General features: G+C 42.1%; 1 protein-coding gene and 1 long non-coding RNA gene across 4 annotated transcripts in view; one reads left to right on the forward strand and one right to left on the reverse strand.

Annotated features, from left to right (window-relative positions):
- Positions 1–265: 265 nt before the first annotated feature.
- Positions 266–14,476, reverse strand: part of LOC118973434 (uncharacterized) — a 41,591-nt gene continuing 27,380 nt past the window's right edge. Inside the window, exons 3-4 of one of the 2 annotated variants that reach the window (XR_012124980.1) lie at positions 1,551–1,883; positions 266–726 (exon numbers count right to left, since the gene is read on the reverse strand). This is a non-coding gene — a long non-coding RNA (uncharacterized lncRNA). Of the gene's footprint in view, positions 727–1,517; positions 1,884–14,476 lie in introns of both variants that reach the window. The other variant, XR_012124979.1, reaches the window with a different exon arrangement.
- The window catches only part of SH2D1B (SH2 domain containing 1B), a 34,106-nt gene continuing 26,135 nt past the window's right edge, over positions 6,506–14,476 (forward strand). For both annotated transcript variants that reach the window (XM_017662543.3, XM_073221514.1), the window contains exon 1: positions 6,506–6,782. In XM_017662543.3, the coding sequence (XP_017518032.1) occupies positions 6,634–6,782 (149 nt within the window). In that variant the 5' untranslated portion in view covers positions 6,506–6,633. The remainder of the gene's footprint in view (positions 6,783–14,476) is intronic.

Below are 14,476 nucleotides of genomic sequence, written 5' to 3' on the forward strand. Positions count from 1 at the left end.
ACTTAGCCCATAAGGAGCTTATTGATGATTATGAATGGCCCCGACTACGCACTCATGGCTGACCATCGGCGTGCCTCAATGCTCCGTACTTTAGAGGTATCATCTCCAATTCGGACATGCCTCTGTATGAGCAGCTATAGGAAACCCAGCCTTGCATTTCAGCTGCACTATGTCACGACTTCTAAGACACCATTGCTTTTCAAAGACAGTATCCTTTTAATAAAAGTCTTTCAGGAGAAACATACACTATCCTTTTTAGCTGTATGCATTGATATTATGACTGGTTTTGATTTCAGAAACCTTAAATTATAGGAGAAAATTCTTAGGATAGACGACACATGGTATTTATACAGTTCTTTTATCTCTTCTTGCCCACACTTGCTGATTCTCAGGCCATGTGCATGCACATGGGCTCACACGTGATAAGATAGGAAATTCTAGCTCAATTGTCTGACAGTCCATAGCAGTCCACCTTGAAAAGAGTACGGGTCAGCACATGTGATTTAACTGAGCCACAGAGACGTGGTGGCCTCATGCAGGACACAGCCAGGCTCTCCTGGGGCTCTGGTGACTTTCACTGCCCCGAGTTAGACATACGGGGTTTGTCGAGGACCTGTGTCTGGATATGCTAAATTCCTAGAGCCCCCAGGAGCAAAAGGAGAAGAAGCCCCTTTCCCAGGAGCAGCCACGTCACTGGGCAGTAAGTGTGGGCAGCTGCCCTGGCATCTGGAAAAGAGAAATAGAATGCGTGAGGCCAGAGCTTGGTGTCTGCATGGAAGGGGGGACTGCTGACAGGTGCTGAGCGCTCCCAGCTCCTTCTAGAGCTGCACAAAGTATTTCTCAGAGTCCTGGGGAGGCTGGAAGGGACCAGTTACCTGCCCGAAGCTGCCTAGCAAGGGCGGAGCTGGAGTTGGTCTTGCTGGCAGAGCTCATAGCTATAGAGGCTGAGGGCCCGTCCAGCTTATAAAGGCTCCAGGAGCCCCTGAGGACAAACCCTTTCTGGGGTACAACAGCTCCTGGCCCCACTCATATACCATGTTCTCCCCTCCTTCCCCCACAGAACACCTCCAGGTGCCATTCCGGGCCCCGCACTCAGGGACGATGGAATCTACTCTAACTTGAGGCCTAGCTAGCCACTCGGCTTGAAGCAACAGTTTTACAAGATACAGGTGGGCATAAGGGGCCTTCCTAGGCCATCCCAGGAGAAGAGGGCTCGGAATAAAGGGGGAGACAGAAGCAAGGAATCCAGATCCCTTCACAAAAAAGATCCTGCGTCTTCCGTTTCCTGCCCCTGAAGGGCTGAATGAAGGGGCAGCTGCAGTGGTTTCAACCAGCTACAACTACAGCCTTCAGCCAGTCAGCTGGTGACTTGGGGGGACGATAAAGAGTAAGGAAAGGAGATGACCTACCAGGGAGGGGTCCTGGACTGGCCCAAAGAGTGAAGCCAAGGGACAACGTCTACCAAGGGTGACTGAGGCCCCACCCCCAGGCCCAGAGGATGGCCCAGTCACCCTTACCAGTAGGGACCGGCCCTCTAGGCCCTGACTCACTGAAGCTCCTCGGAGTGTAATCAGAAAGCAATATGGAGGTCTTTGTGGTTATCAAGATGTGGTGAGTTCCCACATCCGCCATCATCAGGTTGCTGAGCTGCAGGGAGTGGGTCTGGGTGACCTGCAGTCGATCTTTCCGTCGTGGGTCAGTCACCATGATTTGAGGACTTCCCACTTGGTTCACCTGTATGAAGACGATCGATGTTCCATTGTGAAGCCAGGTGACAGACTCAGTCTCCCGTCCTGCAGAAAGCTGCAGGGGAAGAGTTACGGCCTCCCCCAGAACCCCGGCCACCATCAGCGGGGTTGAGCCGGTTTGTGGAACTGTGTTCCCTGTAAACACAGAAGGGAACTGCATAAAAACTGCTCCTGGCCTCCTCCCTCCCCGCAAGTCAGGCTTAGCTCTCCCTGGTTGGGGCCCCCGAGAATGCTGGGCATCAGCACCTGTGAGTGGTGCCATGGCTGCAGCTGGAAGCTGGCACTTCTTCCTCCCCTTCCTGCTGGGCTCACTGTCCCCCAGCCCCAGGGCTGGGTTTCTATGAGAGCTATTGACCCTATTAGACCAGAAGGGAGACCAGAGGAGAAGTCAGGGCCTGGCCTGGCCCCTCTTTATCCTTAGCCCTCAATTTCAACAATCTCATGACTTCCTGTTGTCTGAAATGCTTCCTTACTGTGGGGCGAGGGTTTCAATATTACTGCAATTCTGGTGTCTCAACAGTGTTCGATCCACTCTAAGCATCCCTAGGTGACAGGTGACAGTCCTGTCCTAGCCTCTATTTAGATGTACAGTTTGGGGCAGCCTGCTGATTTCTCCAGGCCTCTTCTCTTCCTTTATAAAACAGTGCAGATGAAATGTAAAGCCTTTCAGATTCCTAACGATTCTGACATTCAAAACCTCACTATCCTATGTGCCCTCGACCCTCTTTCCTCCTCTCCTTTTCCCTCCATCACTCAGCCTCCCCTCTCGCGTCATGGAGCCATTCAACCTCTGCTTGGTTCCCCAACCTCTCTGACGTGGGTGCTTGGTTCAGGGAAAGGCTGTGCCTGGCGGTGCCCATGGGGCCCCTCTGCCCCTTGGAAGATCGAGCAACAGGGGAGGAGCCTCTGACTCACCCATCCTCCCGGGACTGGAGAGGCAGGAGGAGGCAGGGCTGAGCAGGGGGTCCCAGGCCAGCAGAACTCACCTGGTTTGCCCTGAGGACCCCAAGAGAAGGTGGAATAAAGCGGCGCGGCCTATTCTGCAGCACCAACAACCAGATGAATGTCTGTTAGTTCCCCAAGCTCAGCGCTTCTGCTGACCCCTTCCCTCATTTTATCTTGATTGGTCCTGACATCTAAGATTCTGTCCTTAAAGTCATTCTGAGTTCATACATATGAAGATCCCACTTTAGAGGAACCTCATTTACTTTAACAAATGGTTCTGATACAGCTGGTTAGCTATTTTTACAAAAAGCTGAAATCTCCTCCTACCCCAAAGGCTGTGAGAAGTCCCAGGTATGTTACACCCAGTATCCCCACAAAACCATTGCAGTAGGCAACATCCCCATTTTGTGGGAGAGAAACTGGAGCTTCTTATTAAACAACTTGCCCAAGACCAAATTGCTAACATGTTCTTAGTTCCCTCTCTTACCAATGTCCCCAGTCCCACTGATTTATGCCCAGGGTGGTCTCCTTGGAACTGTGGCATAGCGTGCCAAGCAAGGAACTTGAGGGCCTGCCAGTGGACCCAATAGGTGGCATCTTGTCATTCTGCGTCCTAGAGATGAGCAGCGCCTCTTTGCTATGTTAGAATGGCAATGTGATGACTTTCACAGACCAAAATAAAAATATCATGGGGAAGGTTAGAAAAGAAGGAAGTCACACGGAGAGATGGCCTAGCAGCTTATAACACTGGCCAGAGAGCTAGGTGGTAACCATGAACAGGAAATGCAACTTGATCTTACAGGCTGAGAGAGTATCCAGAAATGTGCAAAATACTGTAATGTGACTTGTGAGTGTCGGAATTTGTGAGGGTCTGCCTTTATGATCAGCAGAGTCGCATGGAATAGATGTCAGGAGATACAAGGGATTCATCTGCATGTGGGAAGGGACAGGTGGCACTTTCTCTAGCCATGGGAAGTCTGCATGTCCCCACTGAGGAGAATAATTAAAGAAATCACTGAGAGAGGCCTCTTAGGACATCTTTGGAAAGTCTTGATTCTAGAAAAGACGACTTATATTTTACATAAGTTCATTGTAGACAAACCAAACAAAATTTAAAGGTATAAATAATGAAATAGAAACCCTCTAAAATCTTATCACTCATAAATGATCCTGTTAATATTTTGGCAAAATTCTTTTAAAACTTATCTCTGTGAATATGTATACACACATAGCATTCACACACACACACACACACACACAGATGGAATCATCTAATTTGCTGATCGACAACCTTTTATAACTCAAAAAATAGATCTAAAAAGTGTTCATCCCACTATTTGACTCAGTTTTTATGAAACTGATCTATGGAGAAACCGTACTGAATGTCCAAGATTCTGGATTTGTCTGTCTGCTTCCTCATGACGGTACCATAAATAGAAATGAGCTATGAGGACTTAATTCATTTCAGGTGTAAGTGTTTTTGAACGTACACTTCAAAATGGTGCTGTGTGTTTATGGCTGCATCAAATTAATAGGCATTCAGTGTCCGGGTGTCCCACTCTTAGACATGTTAAGACCTGTTATTGGGTTCACGTGGTGACTGCTTAATTTCTCCCTTGTAAAGTTCATTACCAAACATTTGCCTAAAGTTTTCATGCACTGTCTCTCCCTACCTGAATTGTTTATTCCATTAGGCATTAAAATAGAACTGAGATGGTTCTATCAGAGGGTAAATGCATATGTAGTGGCTGGATATTGCTGAACTCTCCTCCATTGGAGATGTGACCATTTTCTGTGCCAACCAATGATGGGTGAGGTATTCTATTTCAACCCAGTATGTTTTCAAACCTGGTTTTCAGCCATAGGATAGGTGAGAGATGTTATCCCAGAATGGATTTAATTGGTGCGTCTCTTGTGATGATTGAGGATGAGAGGACTGGGTTTTGAAGTAGAAAAGAAGGCATGGAAATCCATGCTATGCTAAAGATTGAGAGTGAACCCAATCACTTCCTCCCTTAACCAAAAAACATCCTTGCATCAAGCTTGGCACCAACTTCCTCTTTCATCAGTAACACTTCTCTCCTCAACTGCCAGAGTTCGCAGGAAATTAAACAGGGAATTGCCCAACGCCACACAAGAGAAATTAGGATTTGCAAGTGTCTCTCTCTGATAACAGATTCCTGATTAGTGCCATACCATTACAGTCCGTTGCACCAGCAGCAGAGGAGAGGGACTCCCAAGAAGGAACGAAAATCTGCTATAAGGAGGTTCAATGGAACGTAGATTTCCCCCAAGAGTGGGTGGACAGCTGGTACGCAAGGCAGCGAGATGAAATAATTATCTGGGTTATGAAGGCATCAGGAGAAGTAAGGATGAGACATGAGCACATAGCTCTATTTTTACTTGAGATATGTAGCAATCCCTATAGATATTTGTATAAGACGGCTGAATAGAGAGAAATGCACTTATAGTTTATATCAGTTAACATTGTGTGATGTAATTGTGAGAGTTAAGTAAATAATCCAATTTAAAACATTGGATTATAGGTACGCTTACATGGCTTATAATAGCTGAAGTTAATTAATAATTGATAATACGTAGGCTGGTTTGGTTGTTCGAAACAACTTTGGAGGAAATGAGAGGTGTTAGTCAACAGGCACAAACTTCCAGTTATAAGATGAATCAATTCTGGGAATCTAAACTACAGCATGGTAATCACAATTAATGACACTGTATTATATACTTATAAATTGCTAGGAGAGTGGATCTTAAATGTTCTTACCACAAAAAAGAAATGGTAATTATATGACAAGGTAGGAGTGTTAGCTAATGCTATGGTGGTAACTATTTTGCAATGCATAAATGTATCAAATCAATGGTTTGTATACCTTAAACTTATACAATATTCTATGTCAACTATATCTCAAGAAAGCTGGGGGAAAAGGCCTTAGCAATTACTCTTAGGGCTAACTCTGATCCTCAGATAACAGAAACCACCTTTCCCAAGAACATCAGCTGATCAAGTTGGAAGAGGCTCAGCAGGAGAGAAAAAGTTGGGGGGGATTTTCTCATCAACACCAGGTTGTCTAAAGGGAACTAAGTGTCTCTGGCTGGATAGACTCTTCTTGGTCTTTCTTCAGGGGGACATATCACTGCTGTCCTCCATGGTGGGAGTTTCAAATGACCTGAGGAACTTCAGACCCAAAGCTAATTCTCTTCTTCCACCTGGGGAAGCGTCCCTGAACTAACTTTGCACACCCAGGTATGCTTCCCATCCACACCAGCTCTTTCGCCAAAAGGCAGAATGCTGGAGGATGTTAAGAATGGCCTTTGTTCACCTGTGGCCAGGAGCCTCAGCCAGGCAGTGGGCTGTCCTCCCCCACGGTATCCAACTGTCTCTCTTCCCACTGATGTCTTCCATCTGTGGAAGTCCTACCTTTTCAATTGCTCCATTATGTCTGGACATATTTGGACTCATTCAGCATCTGAACACTTTTTGAGCCCCTGTTCTGGGCTACACATAACATCCTCCCAGGCAGCTTCAAGCAGCAAATGGGCATGCATTACAGCAAGAGGCAGTGATGTGCTCCCTGGAAGGGACAACAGGAGCCAGAGAAGATGAGCTGGTGTTTTAGGGTAATAGCTAAGACTGCAACCCAGTTCTGAGGAGCCTCAGCATTGCAGCCCCAGCCATGAACATCACCGATTCCACGGAACTCAAACATGCCTCCACCCACTTCAATGAGTCATACAAGGGCCATTTACAGGCTAAAAGTTGTGGTCACTTGATCACCCCCACCCTTCTCATTTCCTGAATCTTGTGAAGCTGGCCCGTCCCACCGAGCAATCTCATCTCACTCCCACCAGCCTGAGGAGAAGGAGGTACTTCCACTGTCCCCCCGCAGAGCCATCCTTGGGCTTGAGGCTGGATTTCAGGGGCATGAGAGAGCTGCCCATGGATCTACCTTATTACCATGGCCCTCTGTCCAAGCGAGACTGTGAGACCTTGCTGCTCAAGGAAGGGGTGGATGGCAACTTTCTGTTAAGAGACAGCGAATCTATTCCAGGAGTTCTTTGCCTCTGTGTCTCGTGAGTAGCCTCATCTTCTACACATTTGGAACCTTACATTGAATGTATACTGATAACCAATAGAAAGGAAATTGCATTTCACTCTGACTTTGCAGTCCAAATGGGCAGAGTGAAAAGAGCTAGCCACTGCCGAGTAAGTGGTATTTTAGAAAGGTCCTCTCCTGCAGAGGTCAGTGTATTCAGTATAGGACCGGCTATGTGCCCTTTATGAAATTTCAATATGAGAGACCAGAGTTTTACATGTATTCTGCTGGCTACACTTGCAATACTTAGAATACTAATAATATTTCACCTTTTGTTAGATTTGTAAAGGGCTTCAACGTCTGTCATTTCCTCTCATCCTTCTGGTAGTCTATTAAGCAAGCATAAGCAATTGTCATTTTACAGCTGAAGAAAAAGAGACCTGAATTTCTCCAATGACTTGCTTATGTTAAAATTCATCTGGCATTTCCAAAGAGGCTGAGTTCAGTACGAAATTCTAGGGGCCAGAGCCTTAGAGCTGCCCTGCTGAAGGAAATTGTTTAGTCAAGTTTGGAAAGCAGTTCTGAACAGATATCAGAAGAAATCTTGATTACCTTTAAGAATTCTCCTCTTTGTAATGACCACTGAACTTTTCCTTCTACTTGTTATAGGACTGACAACCCCAGTGTCTCTACGGATACATTTCAGTGCTTCTTAGAATTAGGGAGCTCTGGGGACAGAAGTGACTGTCATCACTAACAGAATAGGCAGGAATATATTTCTTTCTATGATACAAGCATATGGATATAAGAGACATAACCTTAAGGTGTCAGCTGTTTGAATTTTCAAGTTAAAACTCAAGTGATGTTGAAAGTGTTTTCATATAGTTTTTAGCCACTGGTAATTCCACTTTTGAGAATTACATAATCATAGCCTTTTCCCATTTTTAGCTTGTTTGTCTTCTTTTTACTGTTTTTTTCCAATTTTTATGTATGAAGGTAAAACACTTTTTCCAGAAAAGACACATGCACAAAAGAAAACCACAGACCAAGTGCAATTTCATTTAATACTAGTTTTCAACTATTAACAAACTAGAAGCCAGTAACACATTAAAGGAGAAAAAACACTATGCACAAGTATGGTCGGATCCAAGAAATCAAGAATGCTTCATATTAGGGAAATTATTAGTTTCATTACATATTAATAGATCAAGGGTTACAAACCACATAACTCATTCAAATTTGCTTCAAAGGTATTAGATAAAATTCCACATTCAGTCCTTCAGTTAAACACATACACACATATATCACACATGAACTTACATGGTCCTAACCATACAGAACTAGGTAGATACTTCCTTAACCAAAGGCCAGATGAAGCATTAGAGGAATTCCTACTAAAATCATGAATGAGCTGATGACGCTCATTATCAGCAGTACTATGTAACATTTTTCAGAGATATTAGCAAGTCTGACAAATCAGAGGAAATAAAAAATTAAAAAGGAAATGCAAAATGATTATTTGCAGTTGACATAATTTTATGCCTGTGAAATCTAAGATGAACTGAAAAAAGACCTACTAAAACGTTTCTAAAGTTCATTAAGGATATCTGCTTATGAAGCTGAAATTTAAAAATCAGTACCTTTTCCATACAGAAACAATTACCGGCAAGAAAATATAATAAAATAAGTCAATTGCATTAGCAAAAAAATAACACCTAGGAATAAATGTAATATGAAATGTGCAAGACTTATAAGAAGCAAACTTAAATATCTACTGGGGAATTTATTAGAAGACTTAAATAAGTTGAAGGACTCAATTTGGAAGCATCCCAGTTCGCCATAATTAATCTATAAATTCAGTATGTTTCCAGTTTTAAAAAACTGACAGAATTTAAAAATTTTTCTTCAAGAATAGTAAAGTTTATCCAGGTGGGATATGGAGTACAGGGAAGGTGCCAGAATAGCCAGAAATTTTTTGAGAAAAACAAGGGAGGGACTAGCTCCACCACATATTAAAATACATTATAAAACTATAGCAATTACTACAGTAATTAAAAGCATTTGGCACTGACAGATCAACTGAGTAGAATTTAGAGTCTGTTAGAAATAAGGCCAAATACATATGAAATTTAGCATATGATTAAAGCATTTCAAATGAATGTGGGAAGGATGAATGACAATTAATAGTGTTAGGACACTTGGCTAAGTCACTTAGGAAAAAACAACCTCAATCCCTGTCTTTATTCTTAAGTAAAATTAATTCAAAGTCTTTCTAAAATATAAATTATTTTTTTTAATGGAATCATGTATATTAGAAGAAAACATGAACGATTAAAAAAGATTCTTGGAAATGAGAAATCCTTTCTAAACAAGATATAAAGCCCAGAAAAGGAACTACTGATTAGTATGACCATTATAAAAAATAAATCTTAAAAATAACTTCATGACTACTGACAAGCCAACAGAAAAAAAAAAACCTCATTTACACATAAGAGCTTTTAAAAAATCAGTAGAAAACTAGGGAAAGTGCAAGAAAAAACTCTGAAAAAGAATGTGAGAAAGATAGGAACTTAAAAAAAAAGCTAGATCGCAATGATCACTAAAGAAATTTAAATTAAAAGAATAATGAGATGTAATTTTTTACCTATTCAATGGACAAGAATTAAAATTATGAAAATACCCAGAGGAAATTACAGTGCTGGCCAAGCAGACACGCTTGCAGATGGTAATGCAGGCTCCTTGGAGGGTAATGTGGTCAAAACATAAAATACACGGATATAACCTCTTGCCAAAATTTTGCTAATAAAAACCTATCTGATGGTTATGACTGCAAGAGTTTGTGCAAACTGGCATGAACAAATTAGATAAATCCACATATGATATGAAAAAACCTCCAAGATCTTTTGTTGTGTGAAAAAGGCCAAGATGCAAAGTACAATCCCATCTGTGTACAGAGGAAAATGACTGTATCCTTGTATAGTCACATAAAATTTATACAATGTAAGAAACATACTAGTAGTTACAGCTGGGAAATTTAGGAGGAATGTGTTGGTAGAAAGTTTGTGGATTCATTCTTTGTCTTTGGAAACTTTTTTTTTGCACTGTTTAAGAGTTTTGTGTGCGCATGTATTACTTTTGCATTTAAAAAGAAGTTTATCAAAATGTAGTGAATCCCTCCCATCCATTCAAACACCGCACTAGTGTGTGGGGCGATTCTAGGGAGATTCCAGTTAGGGAACTTGCAATTCTTTTCAAGAGATCCAAAACATGTACATAAAGAAAATAAGGGGAAAGTATAAACTTCAGAGAAAGCTCTTTTATACAAATTTAAGGACAGAAGAGACGTACAGGAGAGTCTTCTTAGAGCTGGGCCTTAGGAGAGTGGATAAGATTTCATTACACAGAAATGGAATGGAAGTCATGTAGGGAGGGGAGGAGGCAGGAGCAGAGATCTCTGAGAAGCAGGATATTATCAAGTATCTATGAATCGTACATGGTTCTAGAAAGGTAGTCTGGAAACCAACTTTTGGAAATGTAGGTTACGATAATATTATAGGGTCTTAAGAGAATGATTATGTGGGGATAATGCGGAAGCATAATAGTTTCTGAGCAAGGAAGCGGTAAGACAATTGCTGAGGTGCAGAACTTCAGTCTGTAAGGGCAGGTACTGAGGCTGCCATGTGATGGCAACAGAGACTGTTGTGTGTCCGGATGGGAGATGGTGAGGACCTAGCAGTGTGCATGTGTGTGGTGGGGGGTGGGTGGGGAGGGTGCAGGCAGAAGCGAGGAAAGGTGCGAGGATTGTGACAGACACAGGACACACCTTGACCAAGATCTCAGGGTAGGTCGTCTAAATTGGGATTCTCTTTTTAAAATGTACACTTATTCTTAACTGTTCTGCAGTATATCACCCTAGCTTGTATATTCATCTAAAGCAAAAGTCACTAAGACTAATACTAAAAGAGTAATACTTATAATAACAAATCAAATGGGGAGGCTGAGATAAATATATCTTGGGCAGCTGCACAAGATCAGGCCTCCCCCTGCTCCCTGCCCGTGTCAGTGAAAGGCAGACAAAATTTCAGACATTCTCAGACTTCATTAAGGCTCAGTTCAAATGAGCCACATCAACATGGTCCTTGTGGAATTTTATTATCACCTTATAGTCCTTGGGAAACTATTTTCACACAGATCAGTGCAGACCACTTATTCTCGTTGTTCAACAATTATTTAAAGTCTCCCATATGCCAGGCCCTGTGCTAAATACTCACTTGGTGCCTTCAAACAGCTCAGAGCCTGGTGGAGAAAATAAAAAGTAAGCAGACACTGGGACGTGTGTGATGCTGTGGATGGACTCATATCAGGGCATGACGGGAACGGAGAGCAACTCGGGATTCGTTCACCAAGGGCTGGAGATCCTACCTGGGGGTTGGGACTTGAGGGATGAATAAATAAAATCTTCATTCATTCTTTTAACAAGCTACGTTTCAGGCATGGCTTTATGCATTGTGACAAATACTACAGGCATTAGCCCTACCCTCACAAAACTACATTCTGGTGACAGGAAACATGACAAAAACAAGACAGATTGGTAACCCAGGGAGGGACAGAGAGGCTACTTTAGGCTGGGTACAGGAAAGTTTCCTGTGATACTGTGACATAAAGCAATTCATGCCCCAATATACAGCCTACGTGAGCAGAGTCCAACTCATCTACAATGCAAACGTTAGCAAGAGAGCCTCTACAAAAGTGATTTCCAAGAGCCAAACATTGTACAATGTGTTATACCCATTGTGTCATTTATCCTCTGCAATGTCATTTGCAGTAGGTGACATCCCCATATTGTGGGAGAGAAACTGGCGCTTCTTATTAAACAACTTGCCCAAGACCAAATTGCTAACATGTTCTTAGTTCCCTCTCTTACCAATGTCCCAAGTTCCACTGAAATATGCTCGGGGTGGTCTCTTGGAACTACCTGTGGCATAGCGTGCCAAGCAGGGCATTTGAGATCCTATCAGTGGACCCTGATAGGTGGCATCTTGTCATTCTGCTTCCCAGAGATATGCAGCCCCTCTTTGCAGTGTTAGAACGGCAACGTGATGACTTCCACACTTCACAGACCAAAATAAAAGTCTCATGGGGAAGGTTAGAAATGAAAGAAGGAAGTCACACAGAGAGTTGGCCTAACAGCCTGTAACACTGACCGGAGAGCTAGGTGGTAACCATGAGCAGGAAATGCGACCTCATTTTACAGGCTGATAGGGCATTCAGCAATGTGCAAAATACTGTGTAGTGTGACTTGTCAGTGCTGGAACTGGGAGCGGGGTCTGCCTTTACGATAAGTAGAGTTTAATGGAGTAGATGTCAGGAGATACAAGGGAGTCATCTGTGTGTGGGAAGGGAAAAATGGGACTTTCTGTAGCCATGGGAAAGCTGCACGTCCTCACTGAGGAAGAAACAGCAATCAAGAGAATGAATGGGAAAGACCCAGACAGACATTTCCAGCTCTCAGCTTCTGAGATTTTTGGAAAGCCTTGAGAGTTCAGAGGGAAAAAATAATTCAAACTCTGTTGTTGTGTTAGAAAAATCAAATGTAAAGACAGGTATGAAAAGAAAAGCAGAAAGCATCTCAGTCTCACCACTCCGAAAACACCGTTTCAGATGTCTCAGCGACATCTGCAGACGGCTACGCTATGCACGTGAGTGTGTGAGCAAATATATGTGTACATATATAAAAGTAAAAAATATTAAAAATAAAGTAACACAAAAAATGTTAAAAAAAATACAGAAATGTAAATTTGTATGTATGCACTACCTATGAAACTATAAAAATCACTCATTATACATGATGGTTTACAATCTGTTTTTTTTAACGTATTGTAAGAATCTTTCCATATCAGAGGAAGGCAATGCACATCATCCTTTCATGACTGTTTAGCATTTTGTTGATTGGATATATTATACTTTATACATAATTGTACATTTCAGTCATTTGCAATTTGGAAATGCAGTTTTTTCCAATTTGGTCCAATGGACCCAATGTGATCTGAGACTATAAAGATTTTTGCACTTGTATCTTTGAAAGTTTGCCCAACTCTCTCCTTAGCACAAAATCCTAGGTGCTTTAACATTTCTACACACATTGCCACATTAGCACAACCAAAGGTTATGCCAAGGCACATACCGATCGAGGTCAGTGACAAGGCTGAAGCCAGAAACCTGAGAATAGCAGTGACTTGGCTTCCCACTAGGTCATGGCCTGGAAAAATGCAAAATATGTAGTTGACGTAATAGGGCGCAGTCATTCCATTTCTTTTAGCTGATCTTTTGAAGCTTGGTTAAAATAAAACTAAAAGCTGAAACATGAACAAGTTTCCCCACAACGCTGATCACAGGAAGGAGACCGACTGCTAATCTGTAGACCATTCCTGCCCCGAGAAAGGGCCCACAGTCCTGGTGCAGCGCCTCACATGGTGACCATCTCAAGGAAATGCCTCCCAGGAAAGAGTAAAACAATCTGGAGATAAGCAGAAACTTAGAAGACCTGCATTCTAACCTTTTCAAATCTTGACTGAAAACAGCATGCTAAAGATTTAAGAGTGGGCTTCATAAGCCCTCATATTTCTCAAGTCTTATGTAGGATGGAAGATTTCACAGGAAAACCAAAAAAAGTAGACATTTCAACACACTGAGTATAGAAGTGACTGAGTGACCATCTGAATCTCTTTCCTTGCCACGTCCAGAGCTGTCCTCTACTGTGTATCCTGTTTACACTGAGATGAGGCCACCACCTTCTTACTGAGGACCTAATAGCAAATATAGGCACCATTTTTTTTCTAATACCAGAGACCAATCATGAAAAGAGCAAGAACTATATATGTAACATGAACTTAAACTTGGTTTATAGTTTAGAGAAAAAATAAATTCTATTCATATACCTTTGTGAGTCATGAGTGATCTTTATAGCTTTATTGAGACATCATTGATCTAAAATACAAAGCATATAACTTGATGAATTTTGACATTTGTTTACACCCATGAAACCATCAGCAGAGTCAAGATAATGAACTTATCCATTACCTCCAAAATTCCCTGTGTCCCTCTGTAATCTCTCCTTACCACACCTCCCACCACTGCCAATCATCTGCCTTCTGGAACTATAGATTGATAAGTATTTTCCAGAATTTATTATAGATCAAATCATAACTTCTTTCATTCAGAATAATTATTTTGAGATTCATCCATATAGTTACATGCCTCAGAGTTAATTTATTTTATCGCTGAATAGTATTCCATTTTAGGGGTATATCACAATCTGTTTACTCACTATCAGCCATTACAACTAAAGTTGCAATGAATATTTGTGACCCAGTCTTCTGGACATAGGTCTTCATTTCTCCTGGGTAAGTAACTAGGAGTGGAATGGTGGAGTCATACATTCATGGCAGGTTCATATTTTTAACCATATTTAAGCCACCAAAATGTTGTCCAATGCACTATTTCACATTCCCACTGGCATTAGATGTGTGCTGGTTGCTCCAGGGCCTCACAGACACTTTGTAGGGTCAGTTTTTAAAATTTTAGTCATATTAATAAGTGTGTAGTGGTAGTTTATGTATAGTGGTAGTTCATGGCGGTTTTCATTCACATTTGGTTAATGACTAACAATACTGAGTATTTTTTATATGCTTATTTGTATCCAGATATCTTCTTTGATGACGTATTTGTTCA

Source organism: Manis javanica, chromosome 14 (genome assembly GCF_040802235.1).
Source record: "Manis javanica isolate MJ-LG chromosome 14, MJ_LKY, whole genome shotgun sequence".
Lineage (NCBI taxonomy): Eukaryota > Metazoa > Chordata > Mammalia > Pholidota > Manidae > Manis > Manis javanica.